The 27,953-nt window shown below is 43.2% G+C and overlaps 3 protein-coding genes across 12 annotated transcripts in view; 1 reads left to right on the top strand and 2 right to left on the bottom strand.

Moving 5' to 3' along the window:
• rapgef1b (Rap guanine nucleotide exchange factor (GEF) 1b) overlaps window positions 1-20,560 on the top strand; it is a 46,363-nt gene extending 25,803 nt beyond the window's left edge. Inside the window, exons 4-27 of one of the 10 annotated variants that reach the window (XM_028601698.1) lie at window positions 1,345-1,501; window positions 1,608-1,693; window positions 1,787-1,945; window positions 4,306-4,356; window positions 4,898-5,012; window positions 5,230-5,416; window positions 5,678-6,196; window positions 7,020-7,222; window positions 9,594-9,755; window positions 11,503-11,649; window positions 12,158-12,250; window positions 13,183-13,268; window positions 13,986-14,091; window positions 14,806-14,881; window positions 15,252-15,336; window positions 16,009-16,101; window positions 16,958-17,143; window positions 17,945-18,029; window positions 18,126-18,220; window positions 18,324-18,402; window positions 18,960-19,061; window positions 19,223-19,320; window positions 19,399-19,527; window positions 20,283-20,560. In XM_028601698.1, the coding sequence (XP_028457499.1) occupies window positions 1,345-1,501; window positions 1,608-1,693; window positions 1,787-1,945; window positions 4,306-4,356; window positions 4,898-5,012; window positions 5,230-5,416; window positions 5,678-6,196; window positions 7,020-7,222; window positions 9,594-9,755; window positions 11,503-11,649; window positions 12,158-12,250; window positions 13,183-13,268; window positions 13,986-14,091; window positions 14,806-14,881; window positions 15,252-15,336; window positions 16,009-16,101; window positions 16,958-17,143; window positions 17,945-18,029; window positions 18,126-18,220; window positions 18,324-18,402; window positions 18,960-19,061; window positions 19,223-19,320; window positions 19,399-19,527; window positions 20,283-20,433 (3,250 nt within the window). In that variant the 3' untranslated portion in view covers window positions 20,434-20,560. Of the gene's footprint in view, window positions 1-1,344; window positions 1,502-1,607; window positions 1,694-1,783; window positions 1,946-4,305; window positions 4,357-4,897; window positions 5,013-5,229; window positions 5,417-5,677; window positions 6,197-7,019; window positions 7,223-9,593; window positions 9,756-11,502; window positions 11,650-12,157; window positions 12,251-13,182; window positions 13,269-13,985; window positions 14,092-14,805; window positions 14,882-15,251; window positions 15,337-16,008; window positions 16,102-16,957; window positions 17,144-17,944; window positions 18,030-18,125; window positions 18,221-18,323; window positions 18,403-18,959; window positions 19,062-19,222; window positions 19,321-19,398; window positions 19,528-20,282 lie in introns of all 10 variants that reach the window. The other 9 variants (XM_028601697.1, XM_028601699.1, XM_028601696.1 and 6 more) reach the window with 9 other exon arrangements.
• Window positions 20,561-21,541: 981 nt separating this feature from the next.
• Window positions 21,542-25,371, bottom strand: uck1 (uridine-cytidine kinase 1). The gene is made up of 7 exons (XM_028601707.1): window positions 25,186-25,371; window positions 24,587-24,746; window positions 23,547-23,643; window positions 23,283-23,425; window positions 23,115-23,209; window positions 22,974-23,022; window positions 21,542-22,886 (listed from the first exon to the last, which is right to left on the bottom strand). The coding sequence occupies exons 1-7, from the start codon at window positions 25,273-25,275 to the stop codon at window positions 22,696-22,698; spliced, it is 825 nt and encodes a 274-aa protein (XP_028457508.1). The 5' UTR covers window positions 25,276-25,371; the 3' UTR covers window positions 21,542-22,695.
• Window positions 25,372-25,418: 47 nt separating this feature from the next.
• Window positions 25,419-27,752, bottom strand: dnlz (DNL-type zinc finger). Its single transcript, XM_028601709.1, has 3 exons — window positions 27,308-27,752; window positions 27,002-27,141; window positions 25,419-25,965 (listed from the first exon to the last, which is right to left on the bottom strand). Exons 1-3 carry the CDS (start codon window positions 27,617-27,619, stop codon window positions 25,812-25,814), a joined length of 606 nt encoding a protein of 201 aa, XP_028457510.1. The 5' UTR covers window positions 27,620-27,752; the 3' UTR covers window positions 25,419-25,811.
• Between the last annotated feature and the right edge of the window lie 201 nt (window positions 27,753-27,953).

Genomic DNA, 27,953 nt, shown 5'->3' with positions numbered 1-27,953 from the left:
CTTTGAAATGACGTTCATGTGTTACTCAATGTTCACGTGGCACGCTATTAGAAATGTTACCTCCGAGGATGAAAAGTGAACTTCAACTTTTAGATCTAGTCACCGGTTTGTTTTACTTCCTCTCTGGGTAAAGTAAAGCCTTTCTTGTGAAAGTAACCTTAGCTGCAGTTTCGTTTGGACATTTAAGACCTGTTAGAACTTCTCTGTCTTTGTCTTTGTGCCTTTCTCCATCCGTCAATACAGATGAAAGTATGGAGGTCAGAGGTGACAGATTTTGTATCTCAGCCCTGTGTTTAGAGGCGAAAGATGGATTGTTGCTGCAACATTGAGAAGCAGCCGTCTATGGGGATTTTACCTCAGTCTAATGGAGTCAAACTCCCAAATAGATCACAGTAGAAGTTTAGTAGATGGTTTTTTTGGGCAAATAAGCTACTCTACATGTACAAGTTACTATTGTGCAATGAATGTGTGTGCATTTTACCCTCACGTGTTAACAAGTTAGTTTTGGCATCTGTTAAAATACACAGTGTACCACACTGTTAAACTGCCTGCAGCAATTTAAATCAATATTGTCAATTAAGTAGGTCAACAGTGGGTGTAACTCCTACTCGCTGTCCTGGCATACAGTGTTACGTGGATTCAATGCTTATTTGCCAAAAAGTCTGGTATCAATCTCAGCATCTGCAAACTCTAGCCATACTGACTGGGCACTCATAGTTTCTTATGATTCCACCATTCCTACTTAGTTCCTTAGCTTGCTCAGTCTGTCTGGGTCAAACCTCTCCACCCTTCCAGCTGCTCCACCATCCCTTAAATCCTTCTGCCAACCCCCAGGCTACAGTCGTCTCCCACTCACCATTGAGCTAAGCTGTGTAGAGACAGTGGATGGATATTCCGGCACTGTAAATCAGCCACAGCATGTTGGGACAGGCCTGGGCCACACCTTAGTGTTGGGTCTGAAAGCACCATTCACTACAGGCAGAAACAACACCCCGCTTCCCTATGTGGTTCTACATTCTTCTGTCAGCACTAGCTAGCCTTTTGTCAACCCCCCAAGCTTGTAGTCAGGCATACCTGCAGTTCCTCAACAAATGCCCCTTAAAAATGTAGTTTAATAGCTGCTAGCTAGATGGTGTATCATATCTGTGATTTTTGTCACCTCCAGTCTAACATGTGCTTGTCCCATTGCTTTTTTTTCACACCCCTCTGTTGTGTTGAATCATTCTTTTTTTCTGCACCTCTGGTTTGCATACCGTCTCTTACCTCTTATACATCATCTCTTTACCTGCCATGCTTTGTTCTGCTCTTACCCTCGCCCAATCGTGTTCTCACACCCTTTGACAGTTCGGCGCTATCTTCCTGCCATAACCGTGTGTATCAGAGCCTGGCCAACCTTATCCGTTGGGCAGACCAGGTGATGCTTGATGGTATCGACTTGGAGGACAAGGAGAACGTGGCGTCTGTCACCAGCGTCATCAAAGCCGTGCTGGATGGAGTAAAGGTAGGCCCCTTGGCTGATAGAGGAAATGTTGTGGATGATGTCGTCTACGTCCACCTGTGGCGTCTTTATTGTAGCAGCCACTGAAGCGGTCTCTTTCTATGAACAGGAATTGGTGAAGCTGACCATAGAGAAACAGGAGCAGCCGTCGCCCACCACCCCGAACAAACCAGCACCTGCTACCACAGCAGAGAGGTGAGTGCAAAGGGTGATCTGCAGAATACAAACGCACTCACTCAGACACTCAAAGTAGTTCATTCACTCAGACAGCTCTTATTTGTGCAGCAGCGTGTCATCGGAGATGCCCTTGATAGATCGGGAGCCGGAGGTGTCGAAAAAAAAGACTGCTCCGGCAGCTACTCCCGCAGAGGCTGCCTCAGACATACCAGAAGAGGACGTGGCCCCTCCCAAACCCCCCCTTCCTGAAGCCAAAATGGCAGAGCTCAGGTGAAGATGACACACACTTGAACACCATAATATCAGAGTTGGATCTATTAATCATCTCTATATAGGGAGGATGTAGAATATTACTACTGCGGTACAACCAGTGTTTCCCATACATTGAGTTATTTGTGCAGCCCACCACAATATCAACGTTGACTGCCACATATTGATTTTCTTTTTTTTTTTAACTATTTACAAAACACAAAGTCAGTTAAGTTAACTTTAACCAGCCCAGTTCTATTTAAATGGCAAAGAGAAACAGACTTAACATACTTGCTGTTTGGGAGTTCCAGGTGAACATATTGAAGACATTACCGTATGCTAGCTGTGTGGCAGAGGTTATTTCTTTAAGACTGCAAGGGAAGCTCAGCTTCCCCTAAAATGTCAAAACATTAATGGTCAAATATGTACTAGTGTGTTAACATTTTATTGACTAAAAATGCATTAGAACACATTCATCTCGAAGATGAGTTTGTTCAGAATCAGCTACATTTAGCAGGTCAACTGATTCGATTACCATCTCATACATTTCCGTAGCGCCACAGTGCATTTCCCTGTTGAAGCCTAGCGTCCGTTGACTTCAATGGGGCTGCTTTGAACAGTTTTATTTTTTTTCAGTGCTTCGAAACTAGACGTCATTGGATAAATGCTGCAATTATGTCCCGCTCACGGACGCTCAGTGTCTCTGGGGGGGAATGGAGCAGTGGGCTGGCCTGGACTCCGGGCTTCTGCGTGATGGTTGGAGGGTCTGTTGAAAGACTGCATCTCCTTTTGATTGACGGCGATTTTGTACTATAAAAAGTTGCCGAAGCTATTCGAGCTCAGTCCCATCGCGGATTTTGCAAGTGTGTTCGAAAGACGAACTGCTGCAACCTGTTTCTTGGTATTTGCTTGGCGAAATTGCTAGCCAATTTTCAGCATACATTTCATACAACTATATGCCACATTCCTTGTTTCAGTTTAACCTAATTCCCACATTTTCTCCTTCAAGTTTAATATTGTTTTGTTAGATTGTTAGTTCATTCATTCATTCATTCATTCATTCATACAGTAGGCTATGTTGGTGTTGAACTAGCCAGCTAGCAAACAGCACACGATGGCAGACAATGCTAATGTTGTCGAACTGATTTTGGCAAAGCCATTTGAAAGTCTTCCTCAAGAGGAGAAACTTAGAATTAAACAGCAGGGCAGATCACCACCTTAGATTGATTTAGTGCAAAAGACAGGGCAAAGTAACCGGTCCGTTAAGCTCTCCTGGTATGACAAAGTTAGCTGGCTGACTGGAAGTGCCGTGACAATGAAAATGTACTGCTGGCCATGCCTCTTGATGAAACCATCTCACTGATATTATATATTATTATTAATATATAATATATATTATAATATTATTATAAATAAATGGACAATTTTAATGATGTAGGCCGAAAATGAGCTTCCCCTCTTTGAAAGAACAGCAGCCGCCCCTGTTGTGTGGTGATGCCAGGCTTCGGAGCAGCGGGCTGTGGGTCCAAAAGACTGTCGTTCTCTCCAGATTACATGTAAATCACTCTCTCCTCCCCTCAAACCCCTAAATTAAAAACTCATCACAATGCAAAAAAATTAATTTTTCATAACTTTTTTTTCCAGTGCCAACTGCCCCACCCCCCCATCAGCCACAACCAAAAATAGACATTAATACTGTGGGAAACACTGGGTGCAATATTTCTCACTGAAGCTTCCACTTTGGTCAAACAGTGCTGAGGAAGTACTGGTACCTCATCCAGTTCTATTTGTTGCCATCATTAAGTCCTAAAGGTTGCAATTTTTTTTAAACTGAGAATGAAATCCTTTCTCAGTTCAAGGTTTCATTTTTCTGTTTTGTCTCCACCCACTGAGAAGACGAGGGCTTGGCGGTGATGATGTGGACATAGAAAGGTTGTGACCTTTATGCACGGTTGCCACCGAAGCAGTGAAGTGTCCATTCTGGGATTTATTTCTCACAGCCTTTTCACTTTAAATTGAACTTATTTTTAGACAATTCTCCAGAAATGTTTCACAAATATCAAATGAGGAATAAAGAAGGTTTTAAGGATGTGGGTATGGGAGGATTAAGGGGAGTTCCATATACTTCTTTCAATTTCACTGATTTAGACCTTTTGGAGTTTGATCCAAAAACATTTGGGTGTATAGTATGTTTTCTTTTCCCCATCATTCCAATCAATCCACATGCTTAAAATTCCAGACTCCTTCAAATCTTTTATTTTTTCACACTTTAGGCTTTAAATATAGCACACTTTTGTTTGTTTGTCTTTTCCTTTCTTACTCTTTCTGCTGTCTTTCTCAATTTGTTTCATCCTTGGTTTCCCTTTGGATTCTGGGAACAGAGCACAGTTGAGTGCTGACGCTGGCCAAAGGAGACCCTCTCAGAAGGAGAAGTATGTTAGCCCATAGGATCATCTGTCTTCATTTTAACATCCCACCCCAGACCCCCATAAAGCTTCTGGATTGGATGAAAGTGTTTCTGACTTGCATGGTTGCATTATCCCAAACTTTGTGTTATCCTGGGCATTTCCCTGAAGAATTCAACATCCAATCAGAAGACCTTTCAGTGCATGAGAGTGTATGACTGACCTACGCAGTGTCTTTTTGCTGGCCTCCATATCATGGTGCCTTGTGTTCCGCTCTTCGTCCCATTTTGACCTGGTATTAACTCACTGAATTTAGGTTTGATAAGCAGGACAGCTTCATGTCATAGCTGAGAGAGGCTAACATGAAACACCCTCACTCTCATCTCACTATTCCTCAGGAGGGATGACAATGTGTGTGTTCATGTATTCATACATGGATTTGTGTGTGCATCCTGAGAAAGCGCGTTTTGCGTGCTTGCCAGATTGTCTGTATTAACTTTGCCTCTGGAACAAAAACATCCAACGTTCATGTTATTTAATTCCGCTGTTTCTGTTTGCTGTTCTGTAGCCCTCCACCAGCTCTTCCCCCTAAGAAGCGCCAGTCGGCCCCTTCGCCTACACGGGTTGCAGTGGTTGCCCCGATGAGCCGCGGCTCCAGCCTACCCTGCAGCGTCCACAGACAGGTGGGGGGATCATGGTCCATTATTGGACACCTTCAGTTTCAATAAACTAACCAATCAAGAAAAAATAGTGCTAAAGGTCGTGTGTGTGTGTGTGTGTGTGTGTGTGTGTGTGTGTGTGTGTGTGTGTGTGTGTGTGTGTGTGTGTGTGTGTGTGTGTGTGTGTGTGTGTGTGTGTGTGTGTGTGTGTGTGTGTGTGTGTGTGTGTGTGCGCGCGCAGCAGCAGGACTTTGAGCAGGAGTTCCTTCAGAGACGTTTCTCTGGGGGGAGCCAGTCCTATGGGGGCGACTCTCCACGCCTGTCTCCATGCAGCAGCATGGGGAAACTTAGCAAGTCCGATGAACAGCTCTCCTCCATGGAGCAGGACAGTGGTCAGTGTTCTCGTAACACCTCCTGTGAGACGCTTGGTAAGGCGCTGTTGACGTGTCATTTTAAACGCAGTACTCCGTCCTGGTTTCCTAAATGTTTTCTACACTGCTCTTTGCTAATAAATAAAGACGGAGGAGTGATACAAGGTTCGATAGGAAATTTGTTGTCGAATCCTTTAACTATAAGAACCCAACCTTTGACCAAAGTTACAAGCCACACTGGTTGGGGGTTCAATCTGAAGGTTTGAAGATTGGAATGTGATTTGTACCTTTTTTTTTTTTTTTTTTTTGCCTTTTCAGACAACACAGAGAATTACGACCCGGATTATGACTTCCTCCACCAGGATTTGTCAGCTGGGGAGAACCTGCCCCCAATACCGGTAGGAGGGTGCCTGAGCCCCCTGCCTGAGTCTCACAGCGAGTCCTCTTCCCCGGTCCCCGGACAGCATCCATCACATCCCCGCTTTAGTGCTCCTCCAGCACAGCAGCAGCCAGAATACTGGACCACGCAGCCTAATCAGACCAATCCCGTACAGTCCTACCGCGTCAGCGCGCCCCCTGCCCTTCCCCAGAAGAAGCGACGCGGCACCCAGCCTTTCCCTGACGTAGGGTCCAGGGTGCTGTATGAGCGCTACCCCTCCCAATACGACAACTTGTCAGAAGAGGAGCTCCACCCTACACCGCCATTCCCCCTTTTCACACCCATCTCACCCATGCCCCAGACAAATGGCGGCGTGTTCGTCACTCAGTACATAGCCAGCGAGAATGCAGATGTCCCCACTAGCCCACCGCCGCTGCCAGAAAAGAAAAGCAGAAACAGTAAGTGAGGGAAAAGGGGGGGTTGGGGACGTAATGAGGGAGTGTTGAAAGCAAGGAAGAAGAAATACCTTTAAATGAGATGGCCAGAGTAGAGGGCGCTGAGGCAAAGGAAGGGACAAAGAGTCTAATGTAGGGAATAATAAAGGAAGGGATGAGGTTGATTAAGGAAGGGACAGTGGGACATTGGCTGCACTTCATCATCAGTTCATTGAAGCATCGCTTATGTCAAGGAAATATTCCACTGTAATTAGAGACAGGAAGTGAATACCAGGATGTGCTACAATGGGCCCGGCTCTGGGGGCACAGAGGGCAACATTTGGTCATTTCCTGACACACCTGCTACATCACTTCCTCTCAAGCTACTGTATTATGTCATTCCATACAGTCAGCCCTTCCTGTTAGTTCAAACAGGAATCACAGTGCATGACTACATGCATGTATGATTTCAAGTGGACATGGAAAAGACAAGGGTGTTTACCAAGTAGGGATGGTCTGAGACATTTTTGAGGTGCATCATGGGAAATGTAGGATCTAGTGTTTTTGGAGCTTGACCCATACTAGGGACAAAAAGTCGAGATATCTCTGCCTGTGCTGCTTCGATTTTCACCGTTCTTTTTTCAAGTATGTGTCTTGTAAGTGTCTCAAGTTTGTGGAGGAGCAATACAAAATCACAGGAGTGCCTCTTTAATGAAGATTTCAAAATGGAATATATGAGGACCGAATTTACTGCTAAAATAAAGTTCATTCTAGACTTGGTTGCGTTTAAAGTCAGAACTCTAAGCTAAATAAACAATCAATGTTTTATACTCTAATCCACCTCCAGTCCTCCAGTACATGCAGTTTGTGGAAGACTACTCGGAGCCACAGCCCTCCATGTTCTACCAGATGCCACAGAGCGAGAGCATCTACGAGCAGCGCAACAAGCGCTTCCAGGAGGTCTACGGCTTCAACGACTCCTTCAGCAGCACCGACTCAGTCCACGAGCCGGTGCTGCCTCCAGCATTGCCCCCGAAACAAAGGCAGCTGGTAAGAAACCTCTCCATGTGTGCAAGTGTAATGGCAAAACCACTTACTGTATATGTATATTGTGCCGTTAGCTATAAACTACCAGGGTTAAATTAAATAAGTGTCTTTTGCAAGTGGGTAGTACTAAATACTCTGGTTAACTAATTTGGACTGTGTGAGCAAAGCTGTAATTTAAATTCCTCAAATTTAGACCAAAACTTTGAGGCTGTGGACACTATTTATTTATGAGATTATATCTAGAATCACGTGATAAAGAGTTTTGCAAGGACAGGGTTTCTGGCACAAAAACCAACCCTCTGTCTTAGAGCTCTGTGCTGGTCTCAGTGTCTTCATGCGTTATGCTTGCTACAAAGGAAAGAGTGGGAAAGAATGCTGATTGCATTCTGGGGCTAAAGTACATTCCAGTGGTAATCCTCATCAATTTTCTCTCGGGCTTCATCCTATCTTGTTATCTCTCTCACCTATTCAGCCTCCCATCCGTACTCTCTCCATCTCCCCATCCTGTAACCAAAGCAGACGTCTGTACGTACACGGAGGTGTTTGGTTGTTAGCGGCAGATAAGACCAGCTTTTATCAGCCCCGCATCAGATCGAGTTCACATATCTTAATCTGGGTCGGCGTCAGGGTTAATTGAGACAACTGTCTGACAGAGAGTCAGTGAGTAGAGAGAGGGAAGGGACGCGATTGGATAGATCATAGCAGGGCACAGCCCACTGTGATGAGCCATGTGAGTTTGAAAGATTTAAATTAAACCTTTTAAAGGTCCTGACAAATTCGTCTTTCTGAGTGATAGAGTCCGACATGAACACACTATATTCTGCCCATTTTGGTTATTTTTATTTGTCATTACACATTAATACATTTCTTTTTTCTCAATGCTCTTTTTCACTGGTTTGAAGTGGGTGAAGGTGATGACACTTTTTCTGTGCACCAATCCCAGTTCAGCAGCATGTTAGCTGAGTTTTTAAATGATAAAAAAAAAAAGAAATACTACCTTAAGATGTTTTTTTTTACTTTGATTGTAGCTTATGTAGTTATGAATACAACATTTTATGGATAAATAATTAAGATTTTGCTTTATTTGTGAAGTATTTCAAACTGGCATATTATGGGTCATGCTAACTTTTCCCTCCCCACCTTCATTGTTGATTCAGGCAAACGAGAACTCGCGCAAAACAACATATCTTGGGACAAGTTGCATGAGCCTCGTGCAGCTTTCATGATAACGTGATTTTGGGTATTCCTCTGGATTTCCCTTAAATGATCACACTGTAGAGCTACAAAAAAAAAAGCAAAATATTGCATGTTCAGTAGTTGGTCCGTGTGTCTCTCAAAGAAACACACTTGCCTATTTTCCCTCACTAATGCCTGCCATACATATGTGAAGGTGACAAATTGATCTGTGGTTGGCCTAAAGCTGTGTAGTAATGAAGACCGTAAACAGATGACTCTCTCCTCCAGGGTATAGCTGGATGTACAGTATCATAGCCCAGTAAAGAAAATAGACTTTGTGGCTGAGTGGCAGTCTACCCAGGCCACCTCAGAGAGTCTTTCTTTGTCCATTGTCCTCTCTCTGCCACCACAACTGTGTATTTAGAGCCCTGTGCCCAGCTTTTATTTTTATCATTCTTTTGTCTGAGCGTACAGTCAAACTGCACTCATCTCTGCTCCTGCCGAAAGGCCTAATCTGGCCTCATGTTTTGGACTTGATGAGCTCGTGGCCCAGTGGAATAAGCCGGTTTGCCTCCACCATAAACCCATGTTCCAGGCTTACACGCTTTGGCGACTTTACGCAGCTTTGCAAAAAAAAAAGTAATTTCAGCTGCTGCCTGGATAAGGAAATGGGTGAAAAAAAAAAAAAAAAAACAGAGCAGATCATATTGGCCCTGTTTAAAACGTGTTGTAGTTGGCCTGATTTCTGGAAAGCCCTTAAAGCTCAGGATATTAAAAGAAATCTTATTGGACTGTCACAGTAGACATAAATGTGTGTGACCTGTACGTGTCATATGCCCTTCTAGTAATTAAGGTTCTCTAAAAAGTCTACTCTCTAACTTAAACGTAGTAGTACTTCAATAGCGGTAGTCTGTTCAGTATTTACTTCCACAGCCAGTAAGCTAATGCTTCGTTCTCAGCCAAACTACCAGAATCCTCCTCAGCTTCCACCACTTCGACTTCACTACTCTGCTGCTGAACTTTGATTAAATCTGCTCTAATTCAGTCTTGCTTACTAGTGTAATCAACTGTCCCCTTTTTTTCTTTTTTCTCCCTTAACACCCTGTTTCCCCTTCTTTGCCTTTATAACCCCAATTACTCTTACTCACTTTCTTTCCTATCTTTTCTACCTTTCTTTCTTCCTTTGTTTCCTTCTCAGGCCTCCCACTCTTCCTCACCCTCTTCCTCCTCCTCCTCTTCTCTCTCCTGCCACCTCCAGCCGTCTGTAGCGGCCATGGAGGAGGCAGGCTCTGGGCTGGGCCTCAGCATGTCCGTTTCTAACTCCTACCTGATTGGCCAAGCTTCCTTGACCGCACCCACGGTAAGTCCCCCCTCCCCCCACCACCACCACCCCATTCTTGAACCCCATCCCTCCACCTCCATTTCTCCACTCTGGTGTGGGTGCTGTGTGGTCCTGTACTGGTCCAGGGGCGGCTTGACCTGTGTGTGTGCTCCATATGTGATACAGTCTGTTTATCTACCCCTTGCCCTTTTTCTGATGGGGCCATCCCTCAAGGGCCGTGGTCTGGTTGCTGTGTGGTCCTTCATTTTCTTAATCCACCCATCCATGTGTGCATTTGTTTTGACAGTGGAAATTTGTTTTGCTGTGTGTTTCTGTTTAGCTGAGGCATTAGATATGATAAAATGAATGTGTGCTTTGCTTGGTCGTGACTGTGTGCAGTTGCCTTTGGCTAGCCAAGTTTGTGTGTTGCACTGAAGCATTCCTCCACATGACAGGTAATCATTTGACCCTTTCCCTATTTTCCGTTTGCCTCAGTGAGTTGTGTGTGTGGAGCAGCCCATCTAAATATCACAAGAGACTGTCAGGCCTTTAATTGGGGATTACAACATAGCCCTTTGTTGGCCTGACTGGAAACGTTTCAACCATCAACCGGTTCTTGTTAACTAATTAGCTTTTAGTTAAACTGTGCTATATTCCATTTAGTTATTGCCTGACCCTTACCCCATAGAGGACCTGGCAATGTGTTACATTGGTTAGGTCAGTATTTTGGGAAAATTGACCCATGGTGACCTGGTGGATCTCCCTCAGGATATCTCCAGTGGAATGCAGCACCAGATGGACCTGATGGAAAACACATTCCTTTTGTTTCTGCTCCTCTTCTTTCCTCTCCTCCTCCTCGTCTTTTTCATACTCCAGCGCCAGTCGCTGTCCACAGTCTCTCTGCCTTCTCCTATCTGTCTAGTCTCCCCTCCATCGCCATGCTGTACCCTCCTCCCACACCCTAAATGCACACATACACGTCCACATCTCGCGTTTGTCCGTTTCTGTAGAATGTTTACATTCCTCAACTCCTTGGGACATGATGTGTTGGGGGGGGGGAGCTGCTTTGCATATGTTGAGTGGAAAGGGCAAGAAAAAGTGTATCCCCCTCATGTGTGTTGCTGCTGTTAATATAGACAGTATTTTTTTTTTTAAAGACGGCTGCTATGAAAAAGAGGAGAGTGAGAGACCTTGATTTCTCGCTGATCCTGCCTGTCTGTGCATGAAAACGTGCATGTATGTGTCAGCCGCGCTTGCGCTGTGTTTATTAGTGATCTGTGTACGTACCGCTCTATGCTGGTATTCTGAAACAGGGCTGATATGTGCAACATGTTAAAACAGGTTACCACAACCACTCTGCAGACAGGCATCTCCTCAGCTGGCCACACACGCACATACATACACTCACCACATCTCCTGCCTTAACACATATTTGTTGTTGCATATTTACTGTTACTGGACCTTGCTGTATCTACATGTTTCCTTGTTGAACATTTCTGTCTTGCCATCTTCCACGTTCTCTCACTGGAGAGGTTACTGTTGCCACTGGTCCCAGTTTTTCATTTTTTTAGTGTATGTGTGTGCAGTGCATTTCATGTTCAGGCACATCACACTCACAGTCCAGGCTTTAATGGAGGTGTTGAAGAATGAGGACACTTCTTCCCCCCCACTGCTTACTCTTTTTCAGCTTCTTTTTCTATCTGCTCTGTCTTCACCTCTCTGATCCCTTCATGCTGTATTTTCTTTTCTTTTTCTTTCCTGCTTTCCTTCTTTCCCCCAATCACAGAGTTTGGACCAGGTTGCCTTGACCAATGCCACCATTCTGGATGGCAGCGGGGGCGGGCCCAACGGTTCCCTGGCTGGCTCAATGGGCTCTGTTGCTGTCTGTCTTCCTTCTGAGTCTTCTCTCACTGACTCTCTCCACACCTCAGCGGTGAGCTTTCAGAGGATTGATGTCGGAAGCACAGGCAGGATACTTCTATGAACCGGCTCTCGAAGACAGATAATAAAATGTGATACAGGACCGCTTCCATTGGCAGATTGGTTTTAGATCACAGCAGTTTGGTGTTCAGTACTGGTGCTCATATGATAATACAGTGACTCATTCACTTAGTGGCATCTTGTTGTCATTATCACTGCCCACAAACTGTCTGCAGTCTGATTATTGGTCTTCAAAGAATCCCAGTAGAGCATGTTGCATTGCATGTTCTTTTTGCCAGTAGACACTATTACCTTTACAAATGATGCACTCTGGTGCCACCTAGTGGTCCTGATGATACTGAGCTGGAAAACCTACCACTCACTGTACAATGCCAAACCTCAGCTAGCCGCTTTCTTTCCTCCTAAGCCACATATTCGCACTTGACGTCTTGTTAGCAAACACTCTTTGCCCCTCTCCGCTCCCTCACGCCTGGGTTTGTGTCCCTCCTCTTTTCCTGTAGAGCGAGAGCGCAAATGATGAGGGCGGGGAGGGGGAGTACGTCAACTTGTACTCATCCAGCCAGGCCAATGGGGAGCTGCCTCTCTCCCTCAGAGTAAGTAGCTGACCGCCACGGGTGAAAGGTCAATTCCATTTGCACGTCCCATCACTTCGGGAATATGAATCAATTCAAAATGCGGCGAGGTATTTGAAGTAAGGAGGCCTGTTTGACTGGCAGAAATCACTCGCAGCACTCATCTGTTGCAGTGAGCAGCTCTTAATGATTCACCTCTCGAATTGATGGCACTGAAATGGGAATGTGAATGTAGCCAAACCTGACTGAGCATGATTTCAGGTTCACAGGTTTGCCTGCGAGGGACTTATGTGCTGTGGTTTGTGTCTGTGGAAAAGATGTCCCTATGTATGTTGTTCTGGCTGGTGATCGCTGTCTCTCTGGCTGCACTTCAACTGTAACGAGCATTTAACCTTGTTCCGATGCTACTCCAAAAGGGATTCTCAATGGTTCACTGGTTCTCAATTTTCCAATAACATTCCCCATAACTGCTTATGTGCACCTGTGCATGTTTTACAGTGTGTGGTTGTGCTTGTATTCCCTTGGGTCAAAGTGTACATTCATGGTTTATTTGAAGTATGTTTGGGTTGTATGTGAATGTAAAGTGAGCGCAAAAGAAACAATGTATGGGTGTGGGATTGTATTTGTAGCTTTACATTTGGTGCAGTTTCAGTGTGAATTGAGTTCCACCCTCTGGTGTCTTTCTGTTTTGGGTCTCATCTGTTGGGGTTTTCCTTGCTAACACTGATGTAAAAGTTACATTTTACCCATCAGCATAACATACTTTGTAAACATAGTGGTATAAACATTTTGTGCATCCATCCTCCCATCCATCTTCCCTTTCACTAAAAGGGTTGCATGCACTGATGGTTCATACGATCTCATCAATAGCCAGTCTTCTGTCACTGCATGGAACCATTTACCATGTAACCTACAGTACACGTGTTGATTATTGTGTTTCCCTCCATGATTAGGAATCCATCACAGCTGACCATGTACTTCAAGACCCCACCCCTCAGATGCCTAAGACCAACAGCAAAGAGGCTTTGGACAAGGAAAGGTAAGGGTCGTAATGTTTGCATCCTGTAAATGATATACGCTGTGCCCCACTTCCATACTACATGGTACCTGTGTACAGTATTTACTGTGCTATACTAATAGTGTAGGCTACTGTTTTTGAAGTAAATATATGAAAAATCAGCATACAAGAAATGATGAAAAAGCTGTCAGATGTCAATCAAACTGCCACAAAGTCCAAAGCTTCTCTGTTCCCTCTGCGCATTGCATTTTTGGAGAATAGTGAGACTATTTACAGAATATTGTCACTTTTCCAGTGTAAACACACTACGTACTTAAACCTTGCTTAGGATTAGTATGTAGTAGTGCTACAGCTGATGACTATTTTATTCATTAAGCTGCCAATTTGTAAAAAAAAAAAAACACACACTTTTATTTTCCAAAGCCCAAGTCATAAACAGTCCAAACCCCAAAGGTATTCAATATATGACAAAGAATCAAATCCTCAAATTTGTGAAGCTCAAACCAATAAATGTTTTAACAAATAATCGATTTATCAAAGTTTCAGCTCCTGAATGCAGTATGGCTTTGGGACACAGCTATAGTCAGCGGTGAGGGTTTTTTTGCTGATAAATGTGTGTGTGTGTGTGTGTGTGTGTGTGTGTGTGTGTGTGTGTGTGTGTGTGTGTGTGTGTGTGTGTGTGTGTGTGTGTGTGTGTGTGTGTGTGTGTGTGTGTGTGTGTGTGTGTGTGTGTGTTAGGAGGCAGAAGTCAACAGAGTCGGCTGGCAGCGATGAGGAAGACGTGGACGAGCTCTCCCTCATCGACCACAAGGAGATTATGAGCAGGATAACACTAAAACAGGAAGTAAGACAACCACCACTGCTGATGCTGTGAACTGTTTTTAGAAATCTGCTGTGACACAAGCAGCACCAGCATACAAAGTCCATTTTATCCTGTTAGTCCAGCGCAGGCTAAAGGTCACCGTGAGTCACTCAGATGTAAAATCAGATCCTGAGATGCACCACTGATGGCCATTGCTGCCCTCTGGAGTTAAGTATCTAAAATTACAGAGCTGAAATTCCCAAACCGCCCTCCTCCTACACCGCCTACTCCTTTGTCCTGTGTGGTGCAGTCTGACAGACAGATGTGTGAAAATCCTCCACTCTGCAAGGTTAGGGGCAATGTGACAGCAATGATTTACAAAAGGACATAGGGAGGGGATCAGAAATGGGAGTAGGGAACATTCATATCCTGTGATGACATTTAGAGCTGTTACAGAAGATATATTGCAGTGGTGGGGCTTTTATCATATACAAGTCTGACTTTTTCTTCGTCATCATAGGAGCTGGTGCAGGACAGGGAGGGTGGGTGGGGGGGTGGGAGGGTGGGGCAGAGAGAAAATAACGGGCAGAAAAAGGAAAGGTGCAAGCTACATTTTGGACTATACTGCATCAGCCCACATCAACTCTAACTACTCGTTTCCTCTCCTGCTTTCAATCTCATCCCCCTCTTTCTAACTCTCTCGGTCTTTCAATTTCTCCATTTTTTTGCACCTCGCTTGCTCTTTAATTTTCCCAGAATGATGATGGCCCTGACGTTCGTGCTGGATCAGGAGATATTCTATTAGTTCACGCTACAGAAACCGATCGCAAAGGTACAGTACAGAACACATTAGGACTTGTGCTCACCCCGTGTGTTTGTTATGGACAGCTGAGTGTGTTACTGGGCTTCTGGGTCACTAGCACAGCTTTGATGCTTGCTTGACAATCATTTTATACTCCAAGAAATATTTGTTTTTATTTGTAAAGTGGGATTCTGTAGTTTGACTGATGTGTTACTTTTCTAATCTGCTCATCTGAGTGGCGTTTAAAAGCCTCAGTGTCTCTCTGGTTCAGCTATTTGAGAAGTGTCAGTCCGGGGATGTATCCTTCACCTTTGATGATGTGTTTTCAGTTAATTGGGAGCTCTGGCTGCACTTCAACTGAAATATATGTTGCTTTTTTCTTCTGCTTTTTCCTTGACAGATCTTGTTTTGTACTGTGAAGCCTTTCTAACTACGTATAGGACTTTTATAACCCCCGAGGACCTCATTAAGAAGCTACACTACAGATATCCTTTTGAAATCACTCAACATGTCACTCTGAGCTCAATCGCTATTTAGTTTTTAATCCTTATTTACCAAGAAAAGACTTGTTTGCTCTCACTCGGCTCTTTCACAAACTTTTTTACAAACATTTATAGATGGAGACCCCCAGTGCAACTGTAATGCTCCACTGATAGATACTGAAGTCTAGATTACTACTGAAAATATTGGGGCTTTTTGTGATCGTGTGCTTTGCTTGATGGTACCTCAAGAGAGCAAGTACCATGAACTTTTCCCTCCTTGATTTCCCCTCATGATGTAAAAAACTGGCTCTCCAGTAGCAAACTTCCATGTGTAATGTTTTGTCACTGTTAGCTAGCACGACTCTTCTTACTCCATAGAACTGACAGTGATTGCTATGTTATGATGTATTTTTTTTTACATGCAATAAAGCTGAAAGAGACCTACATTGCATAAAGGAAACAACAATTTTTGTGCCATGACAGGGTTCCCTAAATTGGAGTCTTATTTTATACCCTAATATTTTATTTGAAAAAAAAAAAAAAAAAAAAAGTCAATGCATTGTTTTGTTTTTTAAACTTCACACATCTGTGTGCAAGAGCTTTTTAGTTTAACGTGTAATTGTATTTTGTATTCCACATGTAGCATTGTTTTCTTAGTCCTTGACCACAAAGCACATACACTAGGTTCTGCCACAGCCCGGACACCTTCAAGAAGCGAGTCAGCAAGAACACATTCTTTGTGCTGGTTCGTGTAGTGGATGAACTGTGGTGAGTAGGAAATCTGGTGAGACCTTTTTTTAAGCGTGTGTGGCACTCTTCCTCAGGGAAATATGTTTCCAAGTATATGGAGAAGAAACTTGGTCTCTCCGTGAATCAATGAATAAAAGCATATGTGTATGTTTAGAAACATGGATGTTGCTATTGTGTTAAATAAGACTATGTCTATGCCATTATTTTGGTAGATATTTTTTAAAGAAATGTATTCCAAATGTACTCCAATGACCAAGAAGAAAATTCAAATCCTGTTTCTGCTGGACAAATTAGGTTATTATATATGTTTCTGACTTATTGTGAAACATCTGATGGTATTACCTTTAATGGTTTCTAAAAACATGTCAAGTAAAACCATCTGAGGAGGGAACACACTCATACTAACTCGTAAGGATGGGTCACAAGTAGATATTGCTTCGCCTAAAAGGTTCATATGCCAAGAAAAGTTAGGAACCAGTATCCTCAGAGATGCTTGTTATTGACACCTGTAGGCAAACTGTATCGTGTGAACTCATGAATGATTGATTTGATGCTGGGTTATAACGGGAACCATAATTCTTCAGCCATATTACCCTACAGACATTGAATCGCAGCCTTACATAATGTTTATTCAAACTCACTCATCCTAAGAGCTTTACTTTATCGTTCTGCCTACAGCTATAACCAGGAAATATGTCCCTAGTTCTGCAAGAGCATCTGGAGATCTGTCTCTTTTTGTTCCAAAACTCCCTTTTTTAATTTACTCGTTATGGTCCTAACCGTGCACGTCTGATCATCAGCCAATTTAATGACTTCCTTCTCTCCTCTGTTTACCCCATCCAAAATGTAATCATTCTCTTCCTCCGCCCTCCAGCTTGGTGGAGCTGACAGAGGACATCTTGAAACAGCTGATGGACCTGGTGTTCACGCTGGTGTGCAATGGCGAGCTCAGCCTCGCCCGTGTGCTCCGCAAGAACATCCTGGATAAGGTGGAGCAAAGGAAGCTGCTGCGCTACACTAACTCCCTCAAGCCACTCGCTGCCCGAGGGGTCTCTGCAAGGTACTGTGGGGGTCAAGGGTCAGCTTTTTCCGAGACTGGTATGGCACGTGGGGATAATAAGTGTAATGTAACGCTTCGTTTAAGCTATTTCTGGCTCAGAACCTTTGAGGCGAACAGACAGTGTTTTGTTTATCGCCTGCTGGAACGGCCTTTAAACAGCTATTCTCTAGTACACCATGCTTTATTCCCCAAACGCAAAGGCATTTGATTCTAGTCATGTAGCTACGTAATTTACAACACATTACCATAAAATCTTAAAATACTTTTTCACAGAATACAATATTTACTCATACAGAAATGTAGAGAAAGAAATATAAATGACCATGAATACAAAAACATCCCATGTTACAACCAGTTTTTCAAAATATTCTTTTCCACATATTTTCATCTCAATCTGACACTCTGCAAATTGATATCGTACAGCCTGATACCAAGATTTTATTCGACCCATCACGCACAGTGTGACATGCAATAAACTTACACAGTCGTTGGGGTGGCATGGATAACCCTAACTAATTTAGTTAAAAGATGAAATTAGTTAGTATTCTATAGCAAAGTGAGATTTAAACTCTTGGGTTCATTTTTTATTTTACAACAAAACCATTTAGCTGAACGACAAGGAATTGCCATCGTAGACTGTCAAGTTGAAGACATCGTGTGTGTGTGTGTGTGTGTGTGTGTGTGTGTGTGTGTGTGTGTGTGTGTGTGTGTGTGTGTGTGTGTGTGTGTGTGTGTGTGTGTGTGTGTGTGTGTGTGTGTGTGTGTGTGTGTGTGTGTGTGTGTGTGCGCGCGCGCTAACAGGCCTGGAACTCTCCATGACTTCCGCAGTCATGAGATCGCCGATCAGCTCACTCTTCTTGATGCTGAGCTCTTCTATAAAATTGAGGTACAGTGGCTTCATTGTGTCAGTTCTCCCAGTATGTTGACATTGACTGTGTTTTGAGCTCTATACGAACTATAACTCTGTCCTGCTCTCCTTCAGATTCCCGAGGTGCTGCTCTGGGCCAAGGAGCAGAATGAGGAGAAGAGTCCGAACCTGACTCAGTTCACAGAGCACTTTAACAACATGAGCTATTGGTGAGACACCATCACATCTCGCTCGCACCATCGTTGGCATTCATGGCTTCCTTCTTATACCATCTTGTTGTCACCACGCCGTTTATCTTTCTTTATCCTGTAGGGTCCGCTCTTTGATAATTCAGCAGGAGAAAGCCCAAGACAGAGAGAAGCTGCTTCTCAAGTTCATCAAGATAATGAAGGTTAGTCACAGAACACTTAGTCTATATCCACGACGTTACTCTTCCGGAATTGCTCCGGTGCCCGCCGGAAATTCTGCTGGATGACTTTCTTTTCGGCCGGATGTCCCGTTACCTTCCACTTTCTTTGCGTTGGAATTTTAAACTCCGGTGGATTTCTGAGGACTATGGTTAACTGCTCCTCAGATCTCTGCAGGGTAAATCCGGACAGCTAGCTGGACTATCTGTCCAATCTGAGTTTTCTGTTGCATGACTAAAACATCCCTTGAACATACACGTTCCACCAAAACAAGTTCCTTCCCGATGCTATTTTGCAACGGCACCGTGGCTCTGTCCGGCGCTTAGCGCCACCCACGACGATTGTGATTGGTTTAAAGAAATGCCAATAAACCAAAGCACGTTTTTCTCCCAACCCGGAATGCTGTGTGGACTAGCCAGACCTTCCTCCACAGTGCTGTCGAGGAAGGTCTGGCAATATGAGACTAGCATAATACTTAAATATCTGAATTGTCGTGTTAATTTCCTTGTTGTTTACAATTTTTACAAATCTCTTACCACAGCACTTAAGAAAGTTGAATAATTTCAACTCCTACCTGGCAATACTGTCTGCCCTGGACTCTGCCCCCATCAGGAGATTGGAGTGGCAGAAACAGACCTCAGAGGTAAGAGGATTGTGAGGTTACAATGTTAAGTATCAGCACGTAAGAAAAGCCCAACGATGGTGTCGTCTCTGAAACTACACACCTACTCTCAATAATTACAGAGCAGTATCATGATGGTTTTTATCACTATTCTCTCACATCCCACCGTATTCTTTTCCCAGGGATTGGAGGAATATTGCACGTTGATTGACAGCTCCTCGTCCTTCCGAGCATACAGAGCTGCTCTGGCTGAGGTGGAGCCTCCATGCATCCCATACCTGTAAGTAAACGAATGTTTGGGCTCATACAAATGTTTTATTGGACAGCCACAACTTGACATGACTCCTCCCTCTCCCAGGGGTCTCATTCTGCAGGACCTGACCTTCGTGCACCTGGGTAACCCTGACCTCATTGACGGGAAGGTCAATTTCTCCAAACGCTGGCAGCAGTTCAACATTCTAGACAGCATGCGGCGCTTTCAGCAAGTGTAAGTCCACTGGGAAACATGCAGGGTGCGATTTGCCGGGGATGGGTGGGATTTTCCCCTTCCTGGTCTATATATCCCCGCCTCTGCTGATTTATTTTTATCCCAGGTGGGGACAAAATGTATCTCACCCCTCAAAGTGATCAATGCTACTTCACCAATAGACCTAAAATAGAAGTATTTTAAACTAAGTCAAGCGCTGTAACGTGAACGGTCTATAGTGCGTTAAAACGATAAAATCCAAGCGGTAGTTGCTAGTTGTTTAGCAGCGACAGAGCTCCATGACGCTGGCTACAGAGCTCCGTCGTATCAGTGGCGGTTGGTAGACGTGTTTACCCGGCTACGGGCACCGCCCGATGACGGTCCTTTTTAGGGGCCATGTTAGTTTAGCCGAGAAAAGTGAGCGTGATGCTGCGGCGACGACATTTTAAGTTGAGGCACCAAAACGACTAGTTAAGTTTAGGAAAAAGATTGCGGTTTGGATTAAAACACTCCTGAGGAACGGACACGCGTTTCCTGGGTGAAAGCATTTTGTTTTTGTGCCTGAAAGCGCTGCGTTTTACGTTGAAACCACATTGTGCCATTTCATTTTGAGATTATTTTCCATGAAGTTCATAAACAAGTGTTTTGGCATGCCTGGCCGAGTGGTGCTATCCATGGTATTGGAAGGACGATTTAATTCTTGCACGTTTTGTGCGTGATGTTTTCTCACTAATAAACTGCTGCATTAATCAAACCTCCACCTCTTTTCATATCAGGCATTACGAGCTAAAGCGCAACGAAGACATTGTCTGTTTCTTCAACGACTTCAGCGACCACCTGGCAGAGGAGGCCTTGTGGGAGCTGTCGCTGAAGATCAAGCCCAGGAACATCACCAGGCGCAAGACGGAACGCGAGGAGAAGACATAGGGCCCCGTGGGCCTCCGAGACTGACCTCCAACTGTGCTTCATGACACTAACTCCACTTTACTACAGACTGAGAGAAAGACGAATGGAAGCTAATAGAAACTCACTGTGGGGGAGGGGGGGGGGGAGGAGGAGGATGCAGAACAAACTACAGACGACTGAAGCGTGGCCAAGGTTTACAAAAGAGCTCGGCTGCTCTGGGAGATTATATTTGGGATAACTGTGGCTCCGTTTAGACGGAGAGAGATGCCGTGACAATAGGTGAAACAAGAGGAAGCCTGGTGCTAAGGAAGAGTGAAGAGTCACACTGAGCGGACAGGGAGACGCTACGGAAATAACCAAAGTCTGTTCCCTGGGCTCTCTGTTTTAGAGTGGAGCTGTTGCGTGCGTGTGTGAGAGATTGAGTTGAACGGTCCATCACTCTCCCGAGTTGCTCCTTCCTCTTCCTTTGTATGTATGTGCCATTTGTTGGTCATCTTCTGCAACCCTCTCCTTGACCCGAGTTCCCCTCAAACAGAACCTTGAGAGCGGCCCGCCCTGAACTGTGACGTCAACACGCAGGCTGCAGACCCTGGAATCGGCTGGGGCGGCGGGCGGGGGGGGGCGGCGAGATTTGAACTCGTAAGAGAGGATGACCATTAAAGACTGGAACCTATGCGTTTGTTTTGAAACATTTTGTGTAAGAATCATGTATGGTTATGAAATGTATTATATACTGCTCCTTTTTGTTCTTAAAAAGGATGTTTATGCTTATGAGAAGAGCTTAGCTTCTCCCAAGTGCCATACTTATGTGCACTAAAAAAAGCAAAAGCAAAAAAAACACAAAAAAGATAAATTACTAAAGATGCTGTGATCTATGTAAGTCATACTGAATCATTGTGTGCCGTGTTCAAGTGTAAAGAACCATCAGGCAATCGCAATCATGTCCCAGTCGTGTCAGTGTGTGAAAGTGTTTGTGTGTGTGACTGAAGTCCGCAGTGACTTGTGTGTGTGTGTGTGTGTGTTTGTCATTCAATAATGTGCTGTAGTAAATCATTTTGACTCCTTTTTGGGATAATGGTCGACACCAACACATCACACTGTGCTCTCCAACTCCAATAAAACAAACAGCTCTGTTTCTATACACATTGTGTTGGTTTAGACGTTTCATTTTCACTGTCAAAACTCAAACAAGACTTCTATTTGTTTTACAGACTGGTCAGTGACAAATGGACTCCAGAAATATTAAGGCATGTATTCAACTTTAAATAATTAAAAGGAAGCACTCCATAACAATCTAGGTGTAACACTACTACACCACACCGTCATCTGGCCTAAATTGATTTAAATAAATTAAAACAAACCAGGATATAATATAATCTTAATTAAAGCTGGGGTAGGCAGTTTTTTTTTTTTTTTTTTTTCTTCTTTGGCTTTAAAAATCCCATAACATTTCAGCATGTTGTAATTCAAGTGGTCTGAGAGAACTTATGCACTTCCTCTTGGCTCTGTTGTCAGGCTTTAGAAAAACTAGGCCAACGTCTAGCCCAACTAGACGTTGGCCAATCAAAGGTCATTTCAGAGAGAAGGCGTTCCTATTGGCTGTTCTACAAACGCAGGTGCACGTGCCTGTGGAAAATCCTGCAGAAAAAGTTGCTATTACAGCACTGGCACTGCCTACACTGCAAAGCAATTGGACAAAAAAGTCAAACCGACTTATCAAAGAGTCTGAAAGACAGACGATGAATGTAAGAAAGCACTTGGCAATATCAGCAAAGCGTTTCAGGGCTTAGGACAGAGAAAGGAGAGCTGCAGGACAAGGGCTGTACTTTTGTCTTTTCCATAAAAACTGCCTACTCCAGCATCAAAAAAGCAGATAGATATAAATACAAGGTCAAAAGTGCAAAAGCATGACTGAAATTAAACATTTAAACTACAACGATATTTGCCCCAATCTCAGTAACCGGTCATTTGACCACAGTTAACACGGGAAAAGTCAAACTATCATGGAAGACTGTTGCATGTGAAAAGCATAATCCAGTAGCATACTTAGCTTATGCAACAATTATTACAGTGAATTATGAGGTTGCAGCACTGAATATTTGTAAAGTAGGATTGTGGATACTTTTCTTTTAAAAAAAAAAAAAAAAAACTAAACAAAAAATAAAACACTGAGGGGGAGACTGGCATTACAGGTGCTGACCCATCCCGCACAAAATCAGTAGTAGCAATCCCAACGTGAAGCTTATATTCACAGTCTGGACACACCGGTCCATCCACGCAGTCTCAGTGAGGCCGACAACTGGGCTCCAGCAGGACCCTCTTTCCTGCAGGATTGCCAGCTCCGTTCTGCAGGTCACCCTGCTCAGAAATGGCCCGTTTGAAGCCTCGCGCGTGGCTGTTAATGGACGTACGCCATTTGCAGATTTCACCGTTCAGTATGTCTTGGATGTGCTGCACGATGAGGTTGATGGCCACTGGTGAGAGACGGGATTTGTCAAGCATGTCATGCTGGAGAAATTGGCAGAAAAGCGTCTTAATTGGGAGGAAAAAAAAACGCTTACCCATATTGTCAACCCCCCTTGGAATGATGACATCTGCATACTTCTTTGTCTGAAAGAGAACCAAATGTCTTAAGGTATGCTGACAAAGGTTGGGCACTGTAAAATAGGCACACAATCCGTGAAAACCATCATCATACTTACAGGCAAACAAAACTCTTCAAAAGCAGGCTTGACAAATGTTGTATACTGCGTGAGAATCTGCTCCAGGTCTCTCCCTCTGGTCATGTCTCGGAGAACTACAGGAAAATGAAACTATTGATATACTGTGACAACGTTTGAAATATTTTGTGTGAGGGAGACATCAAATACCTCTGCGAGACAGTCTGACGTCTGAATCTGTGTCCACAAAAAGCTTCATGTGAAACATATCGCGCACTTTCTGGGGGTAGAAGACCAGGATCCCCTCAAAGAGGACCACGTCTGCTGGGTAAACTGTGATCCTGTCTTCCAGCCTGGAAACCGACAGTGTTCATACGGAGGCAATGTTGATGACAATTATTAGTTCAGGGGGAAAAAAAACAGAAAGAAGATTTGTCATCAGGGCTAAATCAAAGTGTAATACTTCCTTCCTACCTGGAATGTGTGACGAAGTCATACGTTGGCACTTCAACCACCTTTCCCTCCACAATGTCCTTTAATGTTTTGTACATGAACTCAGTGTCAAATGCCTCTGCAAGACATTAAACAGAAACATTTTAAAATCCATGCAGTGTATGCAGCATGTAAACAATATACTGATAGAGATATAGATAGATAGATATCAATAAAACAGATCCATAATGATCAGCCAATGCAGGCTTATCTCATGCTGATGCATAGGAAGGAAACAAATCAGAAATGAATATACACATACATAATACACATACAGTGCATGCTTTAGAACACACGTGTCAAACTCAAGGCCCACGGGCCAAATCCGGCCCCTATATACATACGACATTTTTTACGCTTTTTCCAAACGTTTTTGGCCTTTTTTTTGTAATTTTTGTCGACCAAACTGTAAGTGAGAAGACTATATGAAACATGCAATAATACAGTCAAAGATATTTGACTTTTAAAGCAATAAACTATATGTCTGGCCCTTGATGTGATTCTCATTTTCTAGTGTGGCCCTTAGGGAAGTTGAGTTTGACACCCCTGCTTTAGAATAACTTCTTGAAGTATTTTGGAAAATGTATCATCACACAGCTAAGCATTAGCAAACTGTCCAGGAAGCCGAAGCCCCAGTGTTAGATTCTTTGCAGCAGCATGTGTGTTGGCAGACAGTAGCATGTACTACTAGGGAGATGTTATATAGATCTGTTATGTACAAGTATTTCTTGAATACCCCGTCGTTGTTAAATATCTTTGTCACTGCAGTTTGAAAACCACATTTGAAGATGACTTTCTCCAATTCCAGGCGTGACATTTGCTGAAACATGTGCAATCCACACCGGAATAACCGCTGAATAAATTGACATAATTGCATGATAACAACATGCAAAACAAAAATAAATCAACAATAGGATTGGTTGGACATTACAGGTGCACGTGTTATAAGTCTTTAAACCCATGGGAGGTGTGTGCTACTGAAACTAGACAGGAAAAAAGACCACTCTGTAGCCTGGGCCTACCTGGGTGATCAAAGTTGTATTGGCCCTTCAGTGCTTTCGCCTTTTGCTCTAGAGTCAGGACTCTGTAGAAGCTGTCCTGGCTTATAATCGCCACCTTCCTCTGGCGGTGGTCCACCTTGTTCTGGCCCAGGAGCTCCATGATCTTGGCGCAAACTGTTGACTGAGGCAGACAACTTACTTTACTTAGCCACTGGTAATTATGACTTATCATGATGCTTTATTTACTAGATTAAACTAGCAAAGACAAGTTAAAATGCAGCTTGTGTTAATGTCCTGAGCATCTGTGACCTTATCAGCTGACTCTCGGTCTGGTATTGCGAGGGAATAGACAAATTCTTTACAGCAGACTGTTAACTGTGTGACGCTCTTTGGTATAAAGGTCACACACACGTGTTGGTAAGGATAGTAAATATTAGCAGACAATGCAATGACTGTTCTAATTTGTTAAAGAAATGTTAAGAAAAGGCTGAGCAAGAGGGGCGTGCCAGCTGGTTTGACAGTTTGATAAATGCTAATGTTGGCGCTGCTAGCATATTAAACTAAACTAGCTAAGCTAATTTCCGTAGTCGGGAGATCCTCTAGCTAAAAAAAAGACAGACCTTGCCGCTGGCGGTTCCTCCGCTGACGCCTATTAGGAAAGGGTGATGTCGAGGCCTCTCTGCCTCGTCTAGGGCTCCGAGAGCATCCATCGCAGTACAACAGTCTACTGCAGAACTCTAAGATAACTTGACTCGCCCGCTCTAGCTATGCTATCTGTAGCAATAACAAGCGCCGTTCTCGCGAGAACTAACAATCTCAGCCGAAGTGTAAGTGAATAAGATTAATAGCTAAGTACAGATACACAATTGGAGCGGAACTTTATTAAATATTTAGATAAAATACAATACATTATCATTACATATAAGCATTATCAGTAATTCACATATACAATCTGTTTCTGAATATCAATCAAAATTTGTCACATGAAATCATACGAGGTTCAATTCGAGAAAATGACAGATTATTACCTAATATGAATTTAGTACGAATAGTTTTAATACCTGCCTTTGAAAGTTGAATTTAAAATCAGTTAGCTGGAATTATAGTTCTATCCCCTGATATTAAAAGCTATCTCGATCAGCTCCCTTTTTCCTTGCTCAGAATCCATAAAGACATGCATTGTTTTTTTAATAATGGAATTTAATATAAACATCTTACAATATACATGTACAGTATAAACACAGCATTATTGTTTTTCTGGGTCATTGTCTGATTTCTCGGTGTCTTCACCATGTTGTGACTTGTCTTTGATAGATTCATCCACCACAATCTCCAAAGCGGCACTTCCTTCAATCCTCTTTACAGTCTCTCCTTTGGCAGCAAGGATTTCCTCAATATTTCTAAAGGGTAAAGCAACACAGCACATGAGTCATTCAGAAATATACTGTACACACAGTTATTGGTAAATTTTTAGACGCCAATTTTCTGTAGTGCATTCTGAACAGTATGTGCTCCTTAGACATGTTGCACAGGTGTTGTTTGGCCACCTAAACAGTATTTTGTGATTTTCATTTTCCTGGAAACTTGCACCCTTTGCCCAAACCAAAACTAGGGATCAGTCTCACCTTATACCTCCCAATAAAGTGCATGTTCCAATTTACTCATCTGACTCAACTTGAATATTCTTTTAAAAGAGATGTTGCTGCTATGTTAAACACTGGCTATATATGTCAGCCAATAATAACTAACAATACATTGTAGACCAGAAATTCCAATATGTTTGAGGTCATTTACAAACACTCGCTATAACAGAATTTGTCCACCAGAGTGCACTGACACATTTATTTTCCAACTGTCACTCTCAGTACATATTTGGTAACAATGCTTCATTAACCAAGTTTAAGGAAGGCGTATCAAAAATGTTCACATTATTATGTGTAAAGAAAAATCAGTTGATACATTAGGGTCAACTCTCAAATATTGAGATCACCAAAATAATGCTTGACTAGGGGGTATTAAAGTCTGATACTGTGAGCCTCTAGCTTAGACAATGCTTGAAAAAAGGCCCTCTTAACCACCTGTTGTTTGCTTGCTTAATGCACTCAAATCCTGGATGCTTATTAGATCGTGATTATGTTATTTGATCCCATTGACACTCAACGATTGAGCCAAGATAGCCAAACCAAATCACACACATTTAGGCCATTATGTGTGATCTTGGTTCTTTTGATAAGTAATGTAATAACTTTTCTAACAGTCCCCGCTGGGGAGGTCCGCATCCCACTTTCAAAACCACTGTGCTAGATGGTTGGATCCATTAAATTGCATGAGTTAGCATAAAAAAAAGGAACATGTGCAACCAAATTACTTTGAATGGTTGTGTTTTGGATGCTGTTATGAATCAATCAATATTCAGAAGGCCAAAGCATCACCAACCTCTTCCCTTCCAGGTCAGAAAACCAGCTGAGGTTATCAGCGATGATATGGTGATTTTTACATCCTGGACATGTCACAATCACAACACCTTTGTGATAAGCCAGCTTGGATATCGTCTGCGTGGACCTGGTAGAGCAAACCTGCAAAAAAATGATACAGCCTGCATGTCAGGTATTTAACTCAGACACATATCACAACAAAGGAAAATAGACCGAGACCAACACAACGTTTTGGAATTTCAAGATGAAATCATTTAAACATTTGATTAAATAAACAGCAGAAGAAGCAAAACACTGGTATTGGCACCTTGCATGTGTAAACGAGTCGATAATGTTTTGACTGGATCTGCCCAATAGCGTCACTTCTGATACTCTGCGAAGTTGAGAACTCTCTAGAACTGCTAAGACGAGCTTCACATCTATCAGCAGGTAACAAAGTATGACCACCAGGCTGGTCCTGTGAGGAGAGAAGCCCCGACCTGGCTGTGGTCGTCGGCGGTCCTGGACGACGACAGTGGAGCACAACACAGAGTCCAGACGGCGTTGAACGACTGCGATAACAGCAAAACAACCGGCTGACCGCCAGCATCGTCCTCAAAGAATGGGACGGACGTAACATATCAAAACATTTCTGTAAAACCAACACGACAGGTGAGGTTTTTTAAGGACATACACGCATGAATGTATACGTTACTAGCGATTTCATCAACATGTTTGTCGCGGGCTGGTGACGCCATACATGTTCTTTTCAAAATAAACTTTATTGACAAATTGTTCTTAAAACAAGTTAAAGGTGAGAGGGTGTTATTGCAAGTTGTCTGGATAAAACTAATATCAGTAGTTAACTCTTTTTAGAGTTAATGTCATTCTGTGAATATATTTACCTATAGGTTGTTTAGTTGTGAAAAGTAGCTAAGGACATTTACGCAAGTACTGTAATGAAGTTTAAATTA

The sequence above is a fragment of the Perca flavescens genome, chromosome 16, assembly GCF_004354835.1.
Source record: "Perca flavescens isolate YP-PL-M2 chromosome 16, PFLA_1.0, whole genome shotgun sequence".
NCBI lineage: Eukaryota > Metazoa > Chordata > Actinopteri > Perciformes > Percidae > Perca > Perca flavescens.
The sequence above is the reverse complement of the archived record's forward strand: the minus strand, read 5'-3'. Positions and strand labels throughout refer to the sequence as shown.